General features: G+C 39.6%; 1 protein-coding gene and 1 long non-coding RNA gene across 5 annotated transcripts in view; one reads left to right on the top strand and one right to left on the bottom strand.

Moving 5' to 3' along the window:
* The window catches only part of HAPLN1 (hyaluronan and proteoglycan link protein 1), a 60,471-nt gene that overhangs the window by 11,122 nt on the left and 23,197 nt on the right, over positions 1-26,152 (bottom strand). For 3 of the 4 annotated variants that reach the window (XM_081930261.1, XM_081930264.1, XM_081930262.1), the window contains 2 exons: positions 10,836-10,961; positions 1,302-1,670 (listed from right to left, as the gene is read on the bottom strand). In XM_081930261.1, coding sequence (XP_081786387.1) covers positions 1,302-1,670; positions 10,836-10,935 — 469 coding nt within the window. In that variant the 5' untranslated portion in view covers positions 10,936-10,961. Of the gene's footprint in view, positions 1-1,301; positions 1,671-10,835; positions 10,962-11,502; positions 11,589-26,152 lie in introns of those variants that run through there. The other variant, XM_081930263.1, reaches the window with a different exon arrangement.
* Positions 9,937-19,606, top strand: LOC309380395. The gene is made up of 3 exons (XR_014172906.1): positions 9,937-10,024; positions 10,236-10,414; positions 17,246-19,606. It is a non-coding gene; the product is annotated as an uncharacterized lncRNA (long non-coding RNA).

Below are 26,152 nucleotides of genomic sequence, written 5' to 3'. Positions count from 1 at the left end.
TCAAAAGCATGTCTAAATAATGCTGTGGTTTGGGTGCATGGCAGGGGACTAAGAGAGCTTAAAATTCTTAGAAGCCCACCAACTTCCATCTCATTCCTTTTTGGGGCCTTTGCAGCCTTAGTCTCTTTTGGAAGGGACACAAAGTAAAACACAGAGATAAATGTGAATGGATACCAGAACAGGACTGAAAAAGTAATTTTTAAAAAGCATTATATAGAAAAGCCATTTGTGCACAATCATGTATTCTTCAATGTCAGTATTGTGGCAACTTAAACGTGTTTATGGCTTGAATGCACCTTGTTGCAGTTGGTGGACCAGATTCAAAGTGGGAGAAATAACCCACTTTCATGTTATTGCTGAGTTCACCACACAAATCAAAAGACACTTCCTTAAAAATGTACCAAGACCAAAACTTGATTTCATCACAGACAAATCCAAAACTATTACTAAAATGATTTATAACTAACTTGTGTTGACAGAACAGAAAATGAAATGTGCCACAACATTAACATGTACAGAGAACTTGTAGCTGCTTAAATTCCTTGTGGGTTTGTGTGTGTGTGTGTGTGTGTGTTTGTTTGTTTTCTGTTTCTTTAAAGACAACAGATAATTTCATGGCTAAATAAAATAAGTCACCTTAATTTCATGTCAACTTTTAGTGGATGTTTATTTATTTATTGGGAAGCAGATTCAAAGTTAATATTTTCTAAGAGAAAAAAATAAATAAAATAAGAATGGCAGACATGTTAGCCTGCAAACTGCAAGACAAAGAATTTTGTGGCACTTGCAAAATTACCTGGAATGTTGCAGCATGAATATTTGTACATACTGCCATATTTCAAATGCATCCCTACAAAATCTCTTGCAGCATTAGATCTAAGCCAGTTAATGAAAGTGACATAACCTTCCTTGACTAAGAACCAAACTGCATGTGATGTAGTTCATGATATCTCCCCTTGCAGATATTATTTCTGAAATAGGTAGTTCAGGGCTCTTGATATACATTGGCACACTGGTGGGATTTATCAGCAGTTAAAGTTGTAAATTTTCTAAAGAGCTCTATGTATATAAGCTGTGAAACAGGGTCTCCAAAAGGTGTGTCTGTCATCTTCATTGTATAGCTTTCACCATAAGCTGAACACACACACACACACACACACACACACGATTTTTATATTGTATTTTATAATATGTTGTATGTTGTTTTTAACCTGCCCCAGGACCTTAATGGTGAAGGGTAGATAAGAAATATGACGACAACAACAACAACCACCAAAATCAGCAATTCCAGAACTACTTGCCTTCTAAGTCCAGAGATACGACAGTTGTGTCATCTTCTAAACCTTCAATCACTTCACATTTGTATTTCCCATAATCCTCCAGCATTATATTTGTGATTACAAGGGAGGCATCGTTTTCAGTGCTTTTCTTCAGGAAAACTCTTCCTTGGTAATTCCCATAGCTCTTTTTGTGATATCCCATTTCAACATAGACATCCACTTCCTTGAGGTAATCTGAGGTGAGTTTGGTCCACTTGACCCGAATTTTATGGGATCCCGAGTCAGATGATCCATGGTCACGATAAAATTTACATGGCAGTGTAACATTGCCACCCCGTTGTGAGAAGATTTTTGTTTGATCTGCTTCCACAAGGAGGCGAGGTCCATTTTCTGATCACATATTTGGAAGAAAAGAAACAATGATTAGTTTGGCATTCCATCCTACATTTCACAAATTTAAAAGGGAGCATTCCTGTGCATGGTTGTGGGGGTGGGGTGTAGGGTGGGCAGCCTATGATCTTTCCAAGAATTGTTAGACTTCAGTTCTCATGAGCCCCAGTCAGCAAGGTCATTGATCAGGGATGATGGCAGTTGTCATTCATTAATATCTGGAGAGCTACAGAGACCCACTCATGGTCTAGGAACATACATGCCAGCTGCACAATACTGGGGATAACAGATTCCAGACTCAGATACGTCATGAAGATAAACTGGAAACTAAATGTGTGTGCAGCCAGATGGTTCCAAATGACTAAAGCAGTGAGGCAAGTCACACAATGCACAGCAAGCGAAATACAAAAGTCCTTTAAAAACAAACAAACCACTATATTGTGCTTATATTATTTAGGCATTGATCTCCCTTTACATCTGAGTAAACTGACACAAATGCTTAAGCATGATAACACATCGTAATAAAGAGAGCATCTCAGAGAACTTCTCATTTGTAGTCAAAGAAGTCCCATTCAGGGTTTCCTACTGAGAATTCCTCCCCCTCTCTGTACAAATGACAGTCCTTAACCTTTAATTAAGGGGCAATTACAAATGTAGATAAAAAGACCTATCCAAAACAATTTGTCTTTTCCAAGTGGTTTGCATTAGCAGTAGATCACCATCGAGGGTGCTGTATTTGGCTCAAGGACATGGACTTTTAAATCAACTTTTTGTACATAGCATGCAAAGGCACAGAACTCTTATGCTTTGTTCAATTGCTTGCTTATATTTAGAGCTTAATGTAAAACAATATAGTCCTATGAGAAATACTCACTATCACTCTAACCTTGCATAAAATTAAATTTTTGATGGTATAAAGTAAAGTGCATTTATATAGAGCGCATTTATATGAAGCTTGCTTTTTCATCCAAATTTAATGGCTCCAATTCATTGACAAAGTTTTGGGTGGCTAAGCACCCAAAGCTTGGGTGCTGAGTTTGGAAGGAGGAAGACCACTGTGTGCCTACAGCACTTCCCCTGACATAAGCAGTAGAAGGACAGCAATGTGTCATTTCCATACATAGTTATCATATTATAATTGCATAGTAAGTCTTCCTCTGCCATGCATCTTGCAATCCTGATTTTTTTATATATGAACGTAATTTCATTGCTTGACACAGGACTAAAAGTGGTTTTGTGGATAAGGTGATAGCTCAGTGGCAGAATATCTGCTCTAGGAGGCTTAGTTTGATCAGAATCGAGTATACACTTCCAGAGTTAATGCTAAATACATTACTTCTGATAAATGAGCCACTGTAGCTGCTAGAGGGCCATGCAAATTTGTGTCCTGGGCTTTTTAGAGTGGTCTACCCACATACAGTACTATCTGAAACCCAAGGGGTACATTGGTTGCCAGATGTGTGCTTTTTTCCATCTCTCCTACCCCACTACTTGGTTTTCATTATTTGGATTGATTTTAGTAATGAAGAATAGACTAGAAATATTTTAAACAAACAAACAAAAATAAGTAAATGGGATCCTCTTTAACGAGGGTCCTGGTTGCACACGAGCCCCTGAGACAACCACCACCAGGTTGAAGGTGCTGGGCATGGCCCAGGCCTTGTCAATATGGTCCCACAATCACACCAGGCCATTTGGAGCCAATCCGTGCAGGTGGCGTGATTGGTAAGGGCCTATAAAAGCAGCAGCGCAACATGGCTGAGGCATGGTTTGGCGGTTAGGCATTGGCTTAATGAAGTGTGTGGGAGGGGAGGTGCGGCCATCACCTGCCCCTCCATGAATAATGGTAAAGGAATCTGGGGGTCCTGGATCTCGTCCAAAGTCCGCTTGATGGACTAGGGCCATGCTAGGACCACAGGAACCCCGGGGTGAGCTTTGGTTGATCTTCATTGATGTTGCTCCCTCGTTTGGTGCTTACCCTTTCAGACTACCAGCCAGAGAGGCAGGAGTCAGTTACAGTCTGTTGCCAATGCCTAAACCAATACCAGTCACTTTGCTGTAATCAATAAAGTTGTAGCTTAAATTTTGCCCATTAACTTAAACCAAAATTGTGTGCAGGTATGAAGTTATTTACTTGGGAATGGCCTTGGGGGCCTTGGGGCACAACTATTTTGAAACACATCCAAAACAGACCCAATCAACAGATCTTTCTTCTGTTTCATACTTCATGTATTGACAATTACTAGCATAGGATTTATTTATGCCTTATAACAGATTTCAAACTTTTGGTGACTGGCATGTCAAGATGTTCAGAAGAGTTGGGCAATACTTCTTTGCAAAAACCTTGGTAGTTTGTGAATCATGTTTCTGCCTTGGGGATAACAGTGGTATACCCAAAGCTGAAAATGACACAGCCCAGCTGGTAGAGTAACTCTCCTCCAGTGCCCTTTTGATCCCAGTTCTCTTACATATTTTGCAAAGAAAACAAAAACCCTGGCTGCAGATACAACTGTCTCTTAGCATTACATATAGTGGGGAAGACAAGCCAGTGAATCATCACACATCCTCATGCTGTAAAAGAAATGGTGATCTCACTGCAGCCAGAAAATGGTTGAAAAGGAAGTGTTTTTGTTAAGGAGGAAAAAGCACACACATGTGGCTCTCACATGTACCACTGAGAAACTGACTCCTGAAAAAAGTTTCTTAATTTAGGAGAGGGATGGGAAACATGTGGCGTTCCACATATTGTTTGACTACAGTTCGCATCAGCCCTAGCCAGCACGGGCAATGGTAAGGGATAATGGGCTTTATAGTCCAAACATCTGGAGAACAACAAGTTTCACATTCCCGATTTAGGACCTGGAGTGGGGAGGCATCACTTAAATAGTGTTCCATATTCAGTTACAGAGAGGCTAGAAATCTGCACACCAGATTAGCAAGGAAACAATAAAACAGCAGGAAAAGTATATTTGATGGGAATAAGGAATGAAAGCAACATGATATATGTCTGGGAATTAGACTACAAAGCGTTCAGACTGGTTTCTAAAAGATGAGCAATTCCACAGTTCTTCATTCCTTGTACCCATGCATGCCCATGGATGACATGGGTTTTTTTTGGGGGGGGGAGCAGAAGTCACATATATTTATCTACTACTATACTTACAAAATAATTTGGGTTAATGAAATTTTTAGCATCAGAGGAAAAGACTGTTCTACAAGAAACATGACAAATTAAAAGCTCCAGGGATTGCTGCTTTGCATAAAAAAAATTTCAACCCATATTTATGTTTGACGTATATAAAAGAGACAAGCTGATATGAAAACTGTCATGCTTTGAGATTAAGATATAAAGTTTCCCAAACACTTCTAGATTGTTGGTGGAAAAAATGATATGGGGCAAAAACTTTTAATAGTCTATACATGAAATGAATCTATATTTTTTATATAAACACTATGCTAGGTAAATGTAGTTTTCATTATGAGTCCACATTTTCTTAAGATAAAGGAACCTTCCATATTCCTGAGACATCTAGACCTGCTGCATTTTGGGAATAATCCTGTAGGGGGAAACAGAACGTTTCTCTCAGAAACTCTTGAGAGGGCATGTCTGACACAAGTTATGCACAATCCCATGCATGTCTACACTGAAGGTAAGTCCCACTGTTTATAAGGGTTTTACTCCCATGTAGGTCTAAACCTTAAACTAGTTTAATGGTAAGTCCCTTTTACCATGGATTCCTAGAATTATTTGGGCGAAGTCATGAAAATTAAGCTTTTATAAAACTTACATGTAAGTTTATAACATGCTTATGCTTTTTATCACTATTGTTTGACATATATAGACCAGTGCAGCCAAAGTACTTGGATTTTTGTTTATTATTTATTTTGGCTTCAGAAAGACAGCGCCAGCATAAATCAGTAATTTTGATTGAATTCATTTGTGTACCAAGCTCAAAGATGTATGACCATGTTAGCTATTTAATGAATGTTTATTTTCAACTGTCCTGCATATTGTGACTGTTATATTGAGCTCAGTTGGATCCTGAAATAATACTTATTCATCGGCAACAAAAACTTGAATTACTGAGAGGCAAATATTATCATAATATTTAAAGATGACTGGAAGTTGTTGTTTTTTTTAGTTCTTGAACATGAACCGTTTTGGGTCCAATTGATTTTTGTGTGGCTAAAGTAATTACATTTGTTCAAATAAGTACATTAGTTAACATGGTTGCTGTTTGGGCTAAAGTATCCAGGCATCACATTTTTGCATGAATGTACAATGCACTTTCTACCAAAAATTAGTCAACGCCATCAATTATATTTTTATCTCACAATTCCACCAACATTTCAAGGTGGCATGCATGATTCAACCTTTCCCCTCTTCTCATCCCCACAACAAGTAGGTTATGCTGATAGTGGCTATCTGAGGATTTGAACCTGGGTCTTTCAGGTTAGAGGGACTTTAAACCACAGGTAAACAAAACTAAAGGTGAACATGCAGCAGGCTGGCGCACACTGCTGATATTGTGACTGCTTTGCTCCTCCTCCACTCCTGCTGCACGGTCAACTAAGCCATAGTCTGGTTTAGTGTTACATCCAAACCTGGGCTTGTGGTTTGTTTTCCTCAGATCATGAAAACTAAACCAAGAATAAACCTTGGATACTTCTCATGGTTTGTTTGAAGAAAGACACCACAAACCTGAGTTCAGATATAACTCTAAGTCAGGCTATGGCTAAGTTCCCAGAAGCATAGGAGCAGAGAAGCACCTAAAAATTCAGCAGTGTGCACCAGTACTTTCATTTAACTATAGCTTAAAATGATGTGCAAACCAGGCTAGGATTGTGAACAACTGATGCTGTCTGATAAAAAGCTGAACTTTCCTTAATATATAAAAAAGTGCCCTGAAAATTAGGTCTAATGAAGTAAAATTGCATGATTCACCTTTCCACACCCAATCTTCTCATTTGCTTGCAGAAGCTATTTTAATTTTTAATTTTAAAAAGACTGTGAGTTACTTGGGATCACAAATGAAACATGAAATAAAACAGAATAAATTGATCTTAAGTGGCATACCCAATGACCCAGATGTATTTTCCCCATCTTAAATGAAGTTTATTCCCAGGTAAGTGTACCTGGTTCTCAAAGTAATTAAGGAGCATTTCTAGAGTCATTTTAATCTAGGCTGGAAATGGTCCCCCATAATGCTGACTCTAGGTGAAGGGGAGCTGAGGAGAGGTGGGTGCCAAAGGGGGGCAGATGAGTGCAGGGCAGGCAGAATTCTTAGCTTGCCACTGAAGCCTAAACCCAGTTAGTTGTTAGATGTGCCCTGGCTCAAAGGATGAGTTTAACATTGCTCTGGGGTTCTTTAAGTAGAGGATATCCTGTGTAGGACTAGTAAAGAGAGTGTGCTCAATGAAATGGATCACACAGTTCATTCACAGTTATTTCAAGTCTGGTGAGTGTGTGACACTCCATCACATGTCTTGGTCAAGGCACACAATGGCAGGTTGTGTCTCTCCTGGAAAGTGCTAGTACCTCCCTTGGGAGGCCAGCTTCACGGCTTTTAATTTTGTGGGGGTTTCTTTTGCCATGGTTCTGAACTGAGAATCTTTTGGTATCAGATGCCCAGTCAGCAAAATCATTTTATATTCATTTGGCTTCCTTCAGTCTGCTTAGTTTATTTCTGTCTATGCTGCTATTCCTAAGCATATCAGACTTCCCTCCCCACTCTCCACATTATTGTTGTAAGGATTAATGCCAGATGGGGCCTCTGATACACAGTCTCTCATTAGCTGGAGATCTAGATGTCAGATGGAACAGACCGAGCTCAAATTAAACTGATCCTATCTGTAAATACAAATATAGATGGAAGAGGAAAGAAAGACATTGTATCCTTTAACTGTTTAACACATCCACAGTTTAGCAACTGCAAACTGTGTAAAATGGCAGGCTGTTGTTGTTCTTTTAAAAATCTATCCCACCCATTTCTCCAAATGAACATTAACTAGGGGCTGCCACTGCTGCTCACTTTGCTTTGCTTGCCAACTCCATCTAACTCCAACCCCTACCCAAAAAACCCATCTCCTTACTCGTTGCCAAAGCCATCCTGTCCCTTCACTCCTTAGCAAAGTCATCTCCAACCCTTACAACTTGCCAACCTACATTCCCCTTAAAGCTTGCCAAAGCCCCCCCCCCTAGACCAGGGATGGAGAAACTTTTCTCATGGAAGGACCAGATCTTTATACCCCCTGTGCTGGGTAGGGCAGCCAAACTGTCAATCACCTGATGTCACCATGATGCCATAGCCCTCTGTAGCAGGGATGTTTACAAAGCCCTTTCACACACATACTACTTTACTTTCCAGCTGTGAAAGTTTGAAGAAGATGGATGGTGGTGGGAATGTCTGCTGGGATTGCTATATTAGCATTGGTTTCTGCAGCTGTTGGCACCCTGTTGACTTTGCAAGGTGAGAACTGGGTCGTGACTATTTTATCTGGTCCTACCCATGCATAGTAGCCATGTGACATGCCTGGACAATAGGATTGTTCTGTCCATCCTTAGTATTAAATACTCATTGGCACTTGAATCTTGTTTTTTTAAAAACAACAACCCCCCCCCCACAATAATTGTAATTATGCTGTGAAAAACCACTGGCTACAACCTGGTCACAAAGTCCTCACAGTATCTACAACACTATAGAAGTACTTTTGGGAAATTATCAAGTGGTATATGCTAAAAACTGAGGGATGCAAATTATTAAAGAGAAGATTTCACTTGTGTGCTGCTGCAACATTCAGTGGTCATAATTCCACCACATCTGGAGTCGTGCCTTCTCTTGCATCTGATCATGCAGGTCCTTTCCTATATTAGCACACTGTTCAAGGCTACTCTCCTCTAGCTTATTCTCTGACACTCCCTACCACTAAGATCTACTTCCTTTTGGTTAGTTGCCTGGTATTAAGCTGCCCTTTACACCCTTTTTTTGTTTAGCAAACAAGTAGCACCTTGAAGTTTAGCACATTTTAATGACGTGAGTGGCATGAATTTTTGTGTCCACTTCATCAGATACAGAAAGTGTTAACCTCAGTTCCAGGTACACCACACATGGATTGTAAGCAGCAAGCTCAGGGGGAAATGTAATGCAGAAAATGTCACACAGTGTCCATTCAATTCAATTAAAATAAAGACATGTTCCTTCACAACAGCAACAACAAGTGATAATACAATCTGCCTAACAATGTTGTTAATTAACATTGATAGTGGGACAGGGAACCATTGTTTCTGTTTAGACCCATAGTGCCTGGCATTCTTGGTGGATTGGATTTCAGTGGCTTCACACTGGTGTCTTCTTTTGAAATGTGCTTATTCAAGTTTGGTTATCTTAAATACCAGTAACTGAGAATCCTGGTAGGCTACAATGTTCTCCTAATAGATTGTTTATTTAGCTCAACCTCTGTGTTAGTCAATGGGCAGCTTAAAATGTTAGCAATGTGTACAAGAGAGCCATGAACAGTTAATCATAAAAAAGTAAAGAGAGTAAGTCTGCCACTCTGTTTCTTTTTCAGAAGCCCTTTGTACGGAGGAAGGGTATAGACTGAGCCACAGGATTGGGGCTGAATAGCGTGAGAACTAAAGTTTTATGGACACGCTGAAAGTTCTGCATTTGAACCTGTGCACTGTCACTGGGAATACTACCAGATAAATTCCAACTGCTTGAAGGTTTGCTTCAAAAGCAGCTCTTTTGTGCTTTATTACTAACCAAGGGTTCAGCAGCAGTTTGCTGCTTGAAAGGGATGTTGCAAAGAGGCAACAAGGTTTCCTGACAGAATTAAAATAGACGTGCTGTTACTTGCAAAGCTTTTTATTACATCCCTCTTCCCTAATTCATTCAGAGAAGGTCATGGTTTAAGTTCATAGTGAGGACATGCTCTGAGGTATAAGTAACGCATCTACACTAACAAATTAAAAGCAACATATTTAAAAATATGTTATACATCAAGTGGTTAGAAAGTTTCCTTTGCTCAAGAGGCACGTGCTGATATCAAGTTATGGTCCAAAAAGAAATATTATCAACTAGACAACACCTGCAAAGGAAAGAGCTAAATTCTTCAGAATGAACCAGTTCATACACACTAAAAAGGCCATTGCTTTTGTATTTTGATTAACACCTTCTTATAACCACTCATCTTGCACTCCTTTCCAGTGTCATTTTCCATTACCACACCAATCCGGTGCAATTTCTTTTTTGACCTTGAAGATAGTGCCTGGTGCCTGGAGACTCTCTGCTCCTGAAATCTCCACTGAGAGAACTGCAAATGCTAAACCCTTCTTGGTGTCAAAATGTAGTGTGGTGCGTGTTTATAAAAAGTGCAAACACTGTGGGGATTTTTTGGGTTGGTTTTTTTTTAAGTAGCATAGAACCTCCAAACTTCAAATGGCACCCATGGGCTGCATTATTTAAGTTGTCAAAATTGGATGTATAAAAATGAAAGAAGCTATAGATGTATTTTATTCCGCCTGTCATTTTTGCATAAATAAATGTTTTGGCTTGCTTCATACAGGATGACCCTCAACTGCTAAAACTGGAGCTGAAAAACAGCTGCATTGCACTGCAGCCTCAAAGCTTCATACAGCCAGCTGTAAGCTTTAGAATTCAAATGGATATACACGATTATGCAGAGGGACAACATACCACTGTATATGAGTGAAAGCTATGGGAAAAAAGCATCTATTTGTTGAGGTAAGTCACTTTTTATACTGCTTGAGTTTTCAACTGATGCCTCATTTTTCAATACAGTGTCTTAATAACCACTCATTTACCTGTGAAAGGGAAGTCTTTGCTTATATGATGTGTTTTAGATCATATTTTTTTCTGCAGTAAGGCCAATACTTTTCTGGCTAAACTAATTGCTTGCTTGCTTCTTTCAATATGCATGCACTCTTATTTTAACAAATACTGTTTCTGTCTCAGAAATAGTCATGAGATTGCACACTGGGAAAAATGCATTTCAGATTTAAAAGCAGGTTTCATTGCTCAGAGTACAATAATGCAGCACAGCAGCAAGCTATCTAATCTTTTTCTTTTTTTAAAAAAAAGATGCAAGTCATAAAATTTCAGCATAACATCACAAGTGCAGCTTTAATTCCTTTTTTTAACTTACCGTGGATGTGAATAATTCTGTCATGCTCCAGTGTGAAGTTGGCAGCATGATGATCAGCCCAGCAGAAAGAAATCAACACCAGGAAAAGTAGACTCTTCATCTTTTATAGCTCAGGAATCTTCTTTACTGTAAGAGTACCACATACAAAGAAGCTGGTGAAATTTGGAAAGCTTAACAGTGATGCAATGCACAACTTGTTACAGCCCATCATTTTCTCATTGCTCTATGAAAATTTAACCCACTGTGCTTGAAAAGTTAGCAGTAAGTGACTTTTCAAGCAGCATTTTAAAGTTAATCCTCTTATTAGAGTTAGCTGCAGAGACTATTAACTGATGCTTAATTGAGATATGCTTGCAGTTGAATAACTTTGCCCATTAAAAGTAGAATAAGAACTGAAATAACGCAATCATCTTCTCCAGATGCTAAAATAAGCAATGGTTGTGATTCTTAAATGCATAATGGACTTCGGTTTGTTGAATTTATTCTATTTATTTTCTTTAAACAATCATGTTCTATATCTCTCCGATATAGTATGTATTGCATACACACACACACACACACACACACACACACACACAAACTAGCATAGGGTGTAATGTCTTCGTCAAACCTAAGGAGCATAGAGGCTGACCAATAAAGGCATACTTTATTTCAGGTACACACTTACCATTTTAGAGTCTACAGTGAAATGTTGAAAACCATGCACAAAGTAGGTTAGAGTTGCATGTGCTGCCACTGCAGTTGCCCTGATTGATTTTTCATTCATTTCTATCTAGAATGCTGACGCACTAAATTGTGTGCCAGGTAGGGTCTCTGCAGTCAGCAGAGCTGCTGAGCGCTGCAGGGGAAATCTCTGCCAGCCTCAGAGTAGTAATTAGGCAAATGAAGACCCGAAATAAATAAGAGGACACAAAATGCAAGGGCTCTGATGCAGAAGGTTCAGCCTGTCATCTTCTCTAGAGGCATCATTTTCATAACTAGGCATTCACGGTCCTTTTCAAATGTGCTTGGAAATAATTTATTGTGGCCAGAATAGCTTCAGCAGATAAAAAAAGAACAAGGCCGATACAATCTGCATTAAAACTTAGGGAGTATCTGCACTTAGGGTGCAGAGCAAAACTACAGATCAAAGCCTCGTTAAATTTGGAGGCAAAGAAGCTCTGTCAGAATCTTATTCTAGTCCAGATTTTACAGACTATGTCTGCATTCGCTCCCAGCTGCTTTGCAGGCTAACATGAGCTGCTGATCTTGCAAATACAGCAAAGGCTGTTTGCAGTCGAATGGCATGGCCTGTACACTGCAATGGCATCCTGAGCCAATTTATGATGTTGTACTGCTGCAGGAGCATACAGGCAGCATTGCTGCACTGGCAGTAATCACTATAACTCACAGCAGCTGGGCACAGAGCAAAAATTACAGAGGGAAGTCTTGAGGCAATGTGAATTCCATTTCAACCTCTGGGGAACTGGCTGCATCAGTAGAAGCCTGTCTACTTAATATATTTGGTACTAGGAAAGCTTAGAAAGCTGCAGCTGGCAGCCAATAGAGTGCAATGTTTTTGCCCACTTTGCTAAGTGCCCTGATCCAATGGCATGTGTATAGAGTAGTTGGGATAATGTATGTGTAGTCCTGGACAGAAAATTGATCATAGTGCTGATCAACATTCCACAAAGAGGAGGGAACAGTTTATTTGAGCTGTAGGGCCTAAGATTCCATCAATGCCTATATATATATATATATATATATGGCTACTCACCTAGCTAGGGTGCACGAAAGCTCGCAGGGGCCAGGTTGGTGACCTTTGTGTATTCCTGACATCCATGGAGGGGCTTATCTGAATTGGAGTGCTCAAGTATGCTCTGTGATTAAGAGAGATGTGCTTAGCCAGAGAGAGAGCAATGTACAGTGGTGCCTCGCAAGACGAAATTAATCCGTTCCGCGATTCTCTTCGTCTAGCGGTTTTTTCGTCTTGCGAAGCAAGCCCATTGACAGCTTAGCGGATTAGCGCTACAGCTGTCAAGCGGCTTCCAGCGATCAGCTGTTAAGCGGCTTATCAGCGGAACAGCTGATAAGCGGCTTAGCGGCTTAAGAAAAGGGCGAAAAAAGCTAAAAAAAACCGCAGGGGGATGCAAGATTTTTTCGTCTTGCGAAGCAACCCCATAAGAGAATTCGTTCTACGAAGCGCCTCCAAAACGGAAAACCCTTTCGTCTAGCGGGTTTTTCGTCTTGCGAGGCGTTCGTCTTGCGGGGCACCACTGTATGTAGGGTCTGTGTGCATGTGTCATCTGTCAGAGGGAGAGATGCAGTTGGGCAGAGAAAGACGGAGAAATGTACAGGTGGGTGATATATTAATATATCATCCAAAACCGCTTTTAAGTCCATATCGTGATAACAGTTTCACAATTTTCGACCTGGCAATATATCGTGATGTGTCTGTGTGCATGGGCTACGCAAAAATGACAATGTGGAAAAACCATGAAGCCAGCTGATGCTTCTCTCGATTCCTGCAGCCCATGTTAGCTCTGCCAGCTCAGCTTACCCCTGCCTCATGCAAGGGGCAGCAAATCACAAGAGTAGGTGCTGGCAAAAAAATCACGATACAGGGAAAGCCATGAAGCCAGCCAAAGCTACTACACAGCTCTATCGTTATTTCAGGCATTGTAATATATTGGTATATTGCAATGTTAAGCTGGTGATATATCACAATGTTGAAAACCAGATATTGCTTGGCCCTAGTAGTCTGTAAGGGGTAGGGGTGGGGAAGGAAGGCATATCTTTGAGGTCTATGAGAGAAGGAGCGATGTTTGTGTGCAGTGTGTGCAAGAGACAGTATGGTGTGCTCATCTTGTACGCTCTTCCCTGGTCCTGGGGGATGTTCCCTTTTGTCATTAGTCAATAACAGCATCATTCTCTCTGTGTGCAATTACACATTGTGTATTTAATTGCTGCGACTTGCCCAAAGATCACATGTAATGAAGGGCAGGATATGAATCAAACAAACAAAATCCTCATGCAATAAATACCTCTAATTTCTCCTCCATCCACTTCTTTTAGGACAATTCCAACAGTCTTGTGACTGTTATAAGAACAGAAGTAGTTCTCTCAAGGACGTATCAATCAACCCTAGTTTATTTTAGATGCTGCAGGTCGTATTTATTTATCACATTCTCAACTGACTGGCAGCCTAAGGAATTGCAACAGAATTGAGAAAACATTTGGGATGGCCTATTCCAAAGGACCCCTTGATTTGAATACAAGAGGTCTGACTCACTATCCCATGTAGGAAAAGATTTACAATTTTATAAATTGGCTTTAATTGGTTTTGCTTTGCCAAGAGACACAATGTTTGAAAGACGTCTCATTTTCCATTACAGCCACTGATTTTTATGCCAATGTTGGCTACAGAGGGTCTAAAACACAGTGAGGGCTTCAAGGACTTAATGGGGCATGCCAAACTAGATAGGATTTGTGACACTATATGTTTACCAGGGGTACATTCCTGCTTGAATTGATAATGGGCAAGGGCTGTTAAGAGACGTAGAAAACCTCTCCCTTTATTACTGCACAGTATTCTGTTTTGTGTTACAATCACTGGGCTCTCAGAAATCTATGGAAAGTCTGTAGAATGCCTCAAGTGCCCTTGTTTTTCCAAACAACTTCTGCACATGAGGAACTTCTTTCGCCTCATAAAAACAAGTTGCACAAACTGATGTAGATTATACAAGCAGGCTACTTCATGCAAGTTGTCATAGACAAACACATGCATGAATTGGTTGGGTGCACAACAACTTCCACATCTGCATGAGTTACATGCACAGTTCAAGAAAAATTGTATCTGCAAGCAAATGCACAGAAACTGTTTTGTCAAGTTCCAGGTACAGGCTCAAGGAAAACTGTTTTGCTTGCCAATTATGTAAGTCAAATTAAATGTTCCTTGCCTCTTATGTTGTTTAGATTTACTGTGGGAAAGATTCATCACACTGTTACTTAGATGACGGTAGACACAATATTTTATATACAATGCTAATGGGTTTTGAGGTGTTTTTTTAAAAAAAAATCAAAGATAAGTAGGATGAATTGCATCCCTCTGATGAATTCTTTTAGTCTTTATTCAGACTAAACAAGACATTGAAACCCAGATTACTTTTTAGGTTGCATTTCCAGAATGTTAGAAATAGACAATTAAAATAGGTAGATAGGGCACTGGGTTTCAATATTTTTTAACTGATGGCTGATAGATTTTCTTTTTGTGTTTTGTACATTGCCCTAAGGTCCTTTGGAGGAAGAGCAATTCATAAATATTATAAATAAATAAAATATAACATTGGGTGGCTTTAACAAGCAAAAAAAGAAAATAGGAGTTGGCCCAAAGAATAGGAAAATAAAAAGAAGAGGCAAGAACACCTTAAATTGTTGTTCTTAAAATTGGAAGTTGATTATGGGGTGTAATAAGCCAATTACACCAATATTCAGTTTACACTCTCACACTTTTTTCCAATGGAAAGTTCTCTAGCATAGTTCTTCATATGCTTTTTCAAATGATGTTTTATCAGATCAGTGTTGCCATTGGAACAAGGCAATGCAAAATCAATGTTACCCCTGAAAATACTAGAAGTCAAAATGCATTGGCCATATTATATACCAGGTCAACAATTTTTTGAGCACCAGTTTGAGATCTTTCCTCTACCTTTGGTTTGGCCTTGACCAAATCACTTGGCATCTCTATTTTAATTTTCCATGGGTGGTATTCAACAAGCGTTACTCAGAATACACCCACAGAAATTAATGAATATTACTGAATTAGGTTTATTAATTTCAGTAGGTCTACACTGAGTAAAACTTAGTTGAATGAAACGGAAGAATAATTGAAGGCCATAGTTTGTAGCCACCATATAAGAGGAGTTTCCATTGATAATATATTTACTATTTAACCATTAATTATCGAGTGGCAGTCTTACATTGCACTTACTCAGTTAGTCAATATATCATTAGAGTTGTATCAGCTTTTAATTTTTACAGAATTAAGGATGGATTTCTTTTTATAAAAAACTTATTGTAAATTTTCTGCACGTCCAATTTGTAAATCACAGCATGGAAAGTAAATGGAGGAAAGCCAGTTTTTCTTGTGAGGACAGTAGCAATTTATATCAACAGCTTTGATTTTAATTTGATGGCCTTATAATCCACATCATGACTGCTCTGGGATTTTCCTCATTCAGTTACTGAATGTTACTAGGCGATACGATGCCGCCTAGTCAATTTACCACTTGTGTGGTGGAAGTAATAACCAAAAGAAGTTCAGCCTGTTGATATAATGCAGAGGTCGGCAACCTTATCCGAGGATGGGCCAGTCGATGCTCTGTCCATCAGAGGATGAGCTGGAGTGTGTGCGTGTGCTCTTCTGGGTTGGTGGAGTGTGCGTGCACACACGCCATTTCCAGCGCACATCGGGTTGGAGGAGCGTCCGTGTGAATGTGCACGGGCGCCATCAACCTGGAAGTCGGTCCCTGCACTGCGCCGCACTGTGCCATGCCAGTAAGAGTGGGGGGCGGGGGCGGCGGGGGGGTGGTGGTGGCAGGGGTCGCCATGGGCTAGGTAGACAAGCCTTGTGGGCCGCTACCAGCCCATGGGCCTTAGGTTGCCGACCCCTGATAGAATGTAATGCTGGTGCCGATATTTTCAGGTCTACACAATGACATTTTGCAATAAAAAAATAATGGCTGTGTATATTTGAAAATGCTTTGTGTGAATCTTGGTAAACAGCTCTACCACACTCTCACAAGCTTTAGTCAGATGCACAAGCAGTTATGGATAAGGATATTTGCTCAAGATTTTAAGAGTGTTTCAAAAATTGCTCCTTATATAGAAATGCAAATCCCACCCACAATACAGTACAGTGAATCACAGTAGAAATAATATTTATGAAATATTCTGAGATTTATGCTCAGTTAATGGTTCCCATAATTAAGTGATTCTAGCAAAATGGAAAATTGTTACATTGGTTCACTCAATTACAGAGCGGAGCCCTTACTCATGCTACTATTACTGCATTGCATGGGGCTGAACTAGATGATCATCACCCTTCCAACTCTACCATTCTATTATTCTACTCTGAAATGTTAAGTACTACAGAGCATAATTCTTATGTTTTTATTATTATACTTTGCCACCTATCCTTTTAGAAGGCATATTTATATTTTGGAATGTGATATTCACAAGATCATAACAGTATATTATATCATTGTCCCTATGTCTTTTGAAGTACTTCTGTTATGCACCCTTATAATATTGCTGGAATATTGTAAGTTCATAAGAGGTAAATAGTCTTCACACCAAAGAAGACTAATGAATTGATATTTTAGTTTATTTTAGGCAAGACTAAAACTATCATCATAATTCTTGTTCTGCAGACAAAGAAGACCAGCAGTCTTACTATTCAAGGAAGAATTCAAGATATTTTTTAGAACCACAATACACAATCCATTTTAATAAGGTATTAATCAATTGCATGGAGGGTAATCTTTGTGACTGGATCTCATCTCTTTTGTGTGAAGTTGGAGGAGGAGAAAAGAAAAGGGTCTACTGCATCTGTGTCATCACTCCCATTGCCTCAAAATCCCTCCAGGTTCCCTTTACAAATCCAAGACTGCATACATGGGGAAGGAAGTATGTGGGGAGACAGTCACCCCACCTGAGAAGACCACAGAGATTTCACAGGAGAGGCAATACAGCCTGAAGCTATGGACTTTTTCTGCCGTTGTTTTTTGTGTGGTGCAAGCTCCAAAGAAAGAAGTAGTAGAAAACCATAATGTGGCTTCGCTGGAGTTGCCTGACCAGGAACAGGAAGAAAGCCACAAGGAGATTTGGTGCTAATTGTGGAGAAAGTGCACTGCATGCTTTATATCCAGGAAGTCATCATAGAGAAATCAATGTTATTGATTCTAATGCTGAAGCCAAAGGTAAGAACAAGGAAAATGCCTGCAATAACCTAAAGATTCCTGAGATGCTGTTGGAAATGATGCTCTCAGTATGTTTTCCCACCTAATGCAAGAACCAAACAATGTTGTTAAGGATGTGGAAAACTATTTATTGAACAAGTATTGTTCTTGAAGAATAGTTGATCCCAACTCAGTTATTGCCAGTAAATAATTTTCTTAGCCATCAGGACCAGCTAACTCAACAAAGACACCTCTACATCAAATTGAATTAAATGAACCAGATACTTTAATATTCTTTTCAAGGTTCTGTTTTGCTCTTGACTGGCTGGCCAAGTGAGCAAAGATACTTTATTTAAAAATATAAGAAAAACTCATTGCAATGAGAGAAGCTGTGTAAGTTAACCCAAGATACTGAGATGCAATTGAATACTCTTCACAGACACTGGAGAAGATAGTGTTGATAATAAAGCCTTGGCTATATGCACAGCACAGAGACAGAAAAGTGTAACAGATTCAGCAATCTTGGCTTTGTTCATTCGTAAGTTCCACTTGTAAACCTAAAAGGATTCTATAAAAACTTACGACATTTATGGATTATCAGTCAAATGCCCCTGATAAAATATTGCTAGCCAAGCAGCAGAAATCAGCATGATTACTCAACAAAGCTTAGAAACCCCCAAAATTCTCAACATTTCAGTAGCTTTTGTCTAACTGCTCATCAGTTGTTTTGAAAGACGCACAGTCTATCCTTCAAAAGATGCTTCAAACATTAGAAACACAAGCTAAACATGAACATCTATATTCCAATTCAATTAAATAGTGGCAGTGAAAACAAATGAAACTCTGTCTTGAAACCTATGTTGATTCTGCATGTTACCTTTATGCCACCCTGATCTGCTGTATTGGGCTCAGTTAGAATACTTTTTTGTTATGGTTATGAAGCTTCCATAGTGGACTGATACTTACTCCATTAGCTAACAGAAGAAAATCACTCCTATCTCTGCTGCTCTCTAAAAAAGGTAAGCAAACACTTATAGGTGGCATTGGTCCTTAGGCAATCTGCTTTGGCTCATCTTGCCCTGTACTATTTGTATAGGTGAACATAGTGATATAGATTAGGCCTAACAACGTCCTGTCAGCCTGAATTCATGAACATCTCACAGCCACTCTAACTGCCTCTCTATCATCTTCAAGATTATTCTGGATGCAAGCCTTCAAAGTCCAATTATTACTTGCACAGAGTCTTGGATGCCTGAAAGTTTGATAAAATATCTTATAAATCTCTACCCAATGTCTTCCTCCTACAGAAACTGGATCCAACAAAGAAGTATTCGTAACAAAGATTTTGCTATGTCTGGCCAAACTCCAGAAGAAAGATACAACAAAAAGATTTCTGAGGGGGAAAAATATATATTTTCTCAGAAAAATTATTACACGTCATGTGCATGGAAGTTGCCAAACCAATTAACCAGCTAGAAGGATTACTGTTAATTGCACCAGTTTTCCTATAACTTGATATTGCTGGATAGTTTTGATGAACTGCAAAAGCATTTTTAGTTTGCTTTCTGTTGCCAGCCTGGAACTTTTCTTTATTAGTGCCACTTTGTTTTCTATGATTCCTTGCAAATGAAGGAAAACCACTTTTCTGCTTGTATATGTTGATAATATAATTTTGGTTACTGAGAACAAACAAGATTGTACAAAAACAAGATTGGGTACAGGCCTGGACAGGACATAGGTGTCCTGACTGTGACAAAGGTGACCTGTGTGCTTGCTTGATTAACAATTGTTGGGAACTTCAAGGTCCCTGCTCTCCCTTCTTATGGTCTTTGTACTGGACCTGGAGACTCCAATAGAGAGCATTCCATGTCAAGAAGGAGGGCAAGTGGGCATTTATCAAATGACAGGGCAGGAGTTACACGGAGCAGGGCCTTTTCACTGGTGGTGTTCATTGTATGCCTCAATCTTCCCAGAATTGCTCTTTTTTGGCCTGTATTTTGGAGCTTTATAATTTAGGAAGAGTTTGGAAGAACTAGTTGACAAGTCTTATCAGTTGCTGACGTATGAGCGGATTTTATTTGCTGCTATTCTGGGCTTCTGGTGCATCAGGGTTTACACCAGCATAATAGACTTGGCCAGGATGCCAGAAGGGATACAATTTATGAGCTTTCTCCATTATCTGCACAGCAGTACTCTGAATGGTGACACCAGGGACCTAGAAGGTGCAGGGCTTGTCAGTCCAACCCCTGTACAGTCTCATCAAGGCTGACCTTAAGGCAATTGGAGCAATTGGGCCAAATTGGGCCCCGCAGGCTGCTCCTAAGGGGACCCCAGCACCAGGGCAATCTAGATGGATTTTATTTATATCTATAAGATTTTGCAGACTTTGGCTGTGAGCTGGAGCCCTACCAAAAAAATAAAAAAATAAAAATCAAGCTGCACCCCACTGCTTCAAATTGGGCTCCATTGGCTAGCCCTGAGTCTCATAGTTGCTGGGCCTGAGTTGCCCTGCCCTTGCATGAAGTCTTGGGTTTGCAATTTTGGGAGAGGGGAGACTGCGGCACTGGGGAGAAGGCAGGTTGGTGAGGCCCCCTAGACTTAGAGGCCTTAGGCTTCAGCCTACTTAGCCTATACATAAATCTGGCACTGGACCTAGCTCTGTCTGAAGGGTCTATTAAAGACATGGCTATCTAAATACATATTTTTGAGTGGGTTTCTATTCTGAATAATATTTGCCAGCTAGATGCACTGTGGTATGAATGGGGATATGAAAAACCTGCTATAGGAACAGCATACTTAGTGGCACTTCACTAGAGATTTAATGCTGTTTGATGATACAAATGGGTGATACAGAAATAGTGACCCTGTGAAGGTTTGTGTGATTAACATGTGGAAAAGTTATTTGTGCTATTTGGTTACTATCAGTAGAATGTGGCTGAATTATAGACTCCAAAACCATGTTGCAGAACCTTGTCCAGAATATGGGACAACTGGAGAACAGAGGATCTTTTTTTTTTTTGCACTCTGTTAACCTTCTGCTGTGGTTTTTCTCACCTTGAAAAACACTTGGTACATGTTGCAAATGGCACTAGCAAGAGAAAAATTATAAGGCCTAAGTTTTGTGTAGTTCCCAGGTAAACAATTTAGTCACACAACGTTCCACCGAGGGTGAAAATAAATAAGAAACTTCCTGTCTGGGTGTGACAGAATGAAAAGCACTCACAAGAAAATCCCAAATGGGCAAAGCACATCTGTTTACATGTGTATGTGTACCTCTGACTAGGGGAGCATAAAGGACCTTCTTAACAAAGTGTATTGGTTCTGAATACTCAACAGGGAAAAAATGCAGACACATTATTTAATGAAGTGGAATATTCATACAGCAATAAGCAAAATCTTTCCCAAGTGTCAAAGAGTGTTATAGATTATCATTGCTTTAGTTCTGATGCATGGCTAAGCTACATTATTGATTGATAGCCTCAGATGAATCTGTATTTGCCTGGGCTTCACCAATTGGCAGACTGAAGTACTGAAAATGCTAGGATATTTCCCACTCTGTTAGAAAGAACCCTGGAATTTGGTAAATGATCCAAGACTTATTGTTTATTAGACAAGTATAAAGGACACTCATGCTTTTCTCCCCCAAAACAGTAAACTCAGAAACCCTACTCAGGTGTTCACTTCCATAGGTCCCCAAAACACCCTCCTCCATTGTTCCCTTCCCTACTACAATGTATTGAAAAGTACTGTAGGTCTGAACAGGATATCTTGTTGTGTTAAGTGGAACATGCTCAGAATATTTCACATGGATGGGAATCCTGCATGGTTGGGGGATCCATTCACATGGAGGATTCTAAGGGTTGACAATTCAACACACTAAAGCCTCCCCCTTCAGATCTTCCTACTCAAGATGTAAAGGGCTGCAGCTGCAGCCCATGGGAACAGGAATGACTAACATGTCTCCTCCCTCCCTTCAAATCCCTGAACTGGTTAGAGAGATTTTTCCCTGGAAGAAACTCCTTGTTGCAAGCATATAGCCCAAGACACCACTGATGATGCTAAAAATCTGAAAGGGAGACAATTGTGCACCTGTCGCCTAGAACAGATGGAATAAAAGTTAAGGGTACTCATGATGTGAAGAAGTGTGGCAGTGCTTCCGGCCTCACTTCTGACACCATATTCTTGGGCTAGAACATCAGTCTGACCTGCTCTGTTTCTGGACTTCTTTTACACCATGTAATGTGTGAAGGGAACTCAAGTGTACACTGAAACACTTATGGCATTTACTCCATTAGCTAGGAAGCTGAAGCTTTGTACATACATAGTCCAAGATACCCTTATTTCTGTAAAAGTCTGAAGGGGAGAAATTTATGCAACAATTTCCTGAACTAGGAGACTCCTAATATAATTTGAAATGGAAACCATCAGTGCCAAATTTTCGCACAGGCTAGGTAAACTACAGCTCAAGGGCTCAGACTACGAGGGGCCTCTAAATACAACCTCACCAGCACTGGGTTTTACATAATAATGCACTTTTGGGATGGGGAAGGGGTAATGCGATGGGGCTTCTAAAACTTGACATAGTTTAGGGCCTCAGCATGTCTTAATCTGGCCTTAGATATCATACCTTCCAAGCCCTTCAGAAAGATAAAAGTTCCTACACACATACAATACACCCTTATAACTAGATAAGTCTGAAAGGTAGACATTTGGCTCTCCCTAGAAATAGGAGGCAAGAATTGTACCCCAAGCACTATAGCTCTGTAAATGAAGTATTTTCAACATAAATCTAACAGGTTTCCAAAATTATTCTCAATATTCATCATTCTGCATTAATGGTAATGTAAGAAAACAGGGAACACCTTATCATGCAAATATGTTTGCTTACACTATAGACCTAACTTTGAAGACGAGAATGCATAGCAATGGAGGAAGAGGACTGGTACTCCTCAGCAGGCACAGATTTAGCCTCAGGACTTCCAATTGCGTATTCCAGCACTATAATGTGTATAATAATTCTACATTATCTGTTATGTTGTGCTTATTAGGCCTTGATTATATCTTTATTATATTGAAAAAAATCATATCCTTTTTATCATTGTTGTGTTTTGTTCTTATAAATGTAAACTTTCTTGCAAGAATATCTATTCTCATATGTATGGTAAACAAAAAAACAAACCTACAAAACAGAATAAAAACATATATGAGGCGGAAAGTGTTATTGTAATTTCTGTTCAAGATAATTTTACACATTATGCATGGGATTCAACTAAGTTTTACTCAGAGCAGATTCAATGAAGTGAATGAACATGCCTAAATGAGGCCTATTGATTTCAATAGGCCTACTCTGGGTAAAAAAACACACACCTGGTTGAATAACAACCAGCTGTCCTTTATATCAAGTGGGTAAATACATTGCTAGGACAGGTAGACATTTTGTAATACAAATATCAAATCAAATCTTGAGATATCTCATAAAAGAAATCTGAGTACAATGGATACCTGTTATCATTTAAATGTGTAGTGGGTATAAAGATGTGATAGTAAGCAAATAACATGTACAGGCCAACCTGCTAGGTTCTACGGAGGAGAAGAATAGGCTGTATTCCAAATAACGAAGTATTTCTCAGCTTCTATGTGTCAGATTTGTACACACACGGTCCCACATATATTCGGCCAATCTAATTTATTCTAGGTAATGGATTTGATTATATCAGACTAAATGAACACCACTGAACGTGAAATTGTATTCTTTGTTCCTTTCTCCTAAAAGTAGGTACATTATTTATTTTTTTGCGGGGGCGGTGGGGTCTGCCACACTCCAGGAAGTTTCCAACAATTGGTAACTGTCTTTGGGTAGCAGACAGCTTATGATCAAACATAGTAGCTGCATGTAGACGTTCGGAAGCCATGGATAAGACAAAGCAAGATCCTTGATTAAGATTCAGTGACCTCAGTAGAGCTATGCACATAAAAGTATGCTGCATATGCACATTGATTCTCCCTGTGCAACTGGGAGCCTCTCACTTATACTTCTATTTGAACATGCAGAGTGCATGTGCATATAATTGTTCAGATCTATGTAGGAGACACTGAGAGTGAGGATGGCAGGCAGTGGCGTAGCGTGGGGGGTGCAGGGGGGCTGGCCACACCGGGCGCAACATCTGAGGGTTAGGGTTAGGGGGCACAAATCCACGGGTTAGGGGGCGCAAATCCACGGGTTAGGGAGTGCAAATTACTTGCCTTGCCCCGGGTGCTGACAACCCATGCTACGCCACTGATGGCAGGTCCCCCACTCTCCATGTTTACTGAACACCTGAAAGGGCTTGTTGAATGGAAAGTTGTCCCCCCCTCCACACTTCATCCATATTTAAACATTTGTAGCTGGCTGGATAAAATTATATGAAAAGCTGAAACATACTTTAATTTCATTTGCAAGCTCTTTAAGAAATGGAGTGATGTCGTTCTAAGATTTGGTCCACCAGCAAATGATTGTTAAGCTTGGGATCTACCAAACACAGAGCCAATATAGCATCACTGTCTGTTATATTCTGCTGGCACAGCAAGGATGTTTTATCACTAATGTGTAGGTTTGCTGAAGACTCAGCAGCTCATGTAAATATGCATCAACAGTTAATAGAATAATTGTTTTACAATCCTAAGTGCATATTTATTAAAGCATACTTGAGTGGAAGTGCTGACCTATCTGATTTTAGATTGTCATATCTTTGCAATATTTAAATTAAATGCAAGCATCTTGCTTGGCCTAACGGTTTTGCTCCTGCGAGTAAGCATATGGCTTGGTGGAGCTGAGATAGCTTCAGTAATTATTATCAAAACTTGAACAAGATGTCTATTAGCTTGCAGTCTGGTCACATATTTTGTAGCATTCAGGCCTATGGATTACTATAGAAACCAGGCTGCAATGAGATTGCGGTTTTTTAAAATAAATAAATTATGGAGTTATTTTGGAATTGTAGGTGCAAACACACATATGCCACCACCCAGGCCATTAGAACTGTGATTCCAATTTCCAAATCACAGAGCAGATCAAGTAGGGCAGGCATCCCCAAACTCAGCCCTCCAGATGTTTTGGGACTATACTCCCATCATCCCTAGCTAACAGGACCAGTGGTCAGGGATGATGGGAATTGTAGTCCCAAAACATCTGGAGGGGCTGAGTTTGGGGATGCCTGAAGTAGGGTATCATGGTCGACTGCATCAAAAACCACTGAGAAATCAAGAAGTAGCAAGGTCACATGCCCCCTGACTTTCTCCTGAGATAGGTCACACATCAGAGCAAACAGAGCCATTTTGGTGTGAAACCCAAGGCTCAACTCAGGATGAAGCAAGTCAAGGTAATGCACACCTTCCAAGAATGTCTGAAGTTGAACAGCTACTGTATATAGTCGTACCTTGGAAGTCAAATAGAATCTGTTCCGGAAGTCAGTTTGACATTCGGAAACCAAAGCACGGCTTCTGATTGGCTGCAGGAAACTCCTGCAGCCAATTGGAAGCCCTAAAAGCCCCGTCAGATGTTCAGTTTCCGAAAATAGTTCACAAACTGGAACAGTCACTTCCGGGTTCAAGAACTAAGCTGTCCAAAAACCAAGGCACAACTGTAACTAAGGAATGTCCCTTTAGGGGGGTGAAACTTTGTTTTTGAAAATTTATTCAGGGAGGGTACTTAAAAATATGTTTTTTGGGGGTGTGAATAATTCAAATATGCTATTATTTTTGTGATCTGACAAAATTGAGCTTGGTAAATCTACATTTGATTAAAAAGCACAAAAACTGCTTTCAAAAAACCAAAGAATTGTAATTCTGCCTTCTGAAAATGTCAGGTAAGGCTATATAATAATAAACTATAAACAATAATAATATAGAATATAACTGCAAGTACTTGACAATCATTTTACTTATTTTAATAATGATAAATAATATATCTGTGAGTACTTGGCAATCATTATTATTAATTATTTCTATGCAATTTTAAACATGTACTTACCAAGCAAAACTAAATTATATTAATGTAAGCAAAATATCTTTTTTAATTTCAAGTCATGTTATAAATTTTTAGTACCCCACATTTTTGGAATTTTAAATTTAAAAAATTCAACACGCCCTACCGAATGACACAGGAGGTTGCAGGAGGTAGGAGAATTGGCAAAAAATTGGGGGATAGAAGTGCTAGTGTAAACTCACCATCAGATACAAGAAGAAGGAGAGTGGGAGATGCCCCATGAACCAGAATATACAAGACAGCATCATTTCAAGAGGAATGATAATGTTGAAACAAAAGAAAGTGCTCTGACTTGGAGCAAGTGTTTCCCAACAGATGGTTTTTTTAGGGGTGTAGTCCAAAACCCATTTGCATGC

Source organism: Podarcis melisellensis, assembly GCF_964234715.1.
Source record: "Podarcis melisellensis genome assembly, chromosome: 11".
NCBI lineage: Eukaryota > Metazoa > Chordata > Lepidosauria > Squamata > Lacertidae > Podarcis > Podarcis melisellensis.
This window is presented reverse-complemented; position numbering and strand designations above follow the sequence as displayed.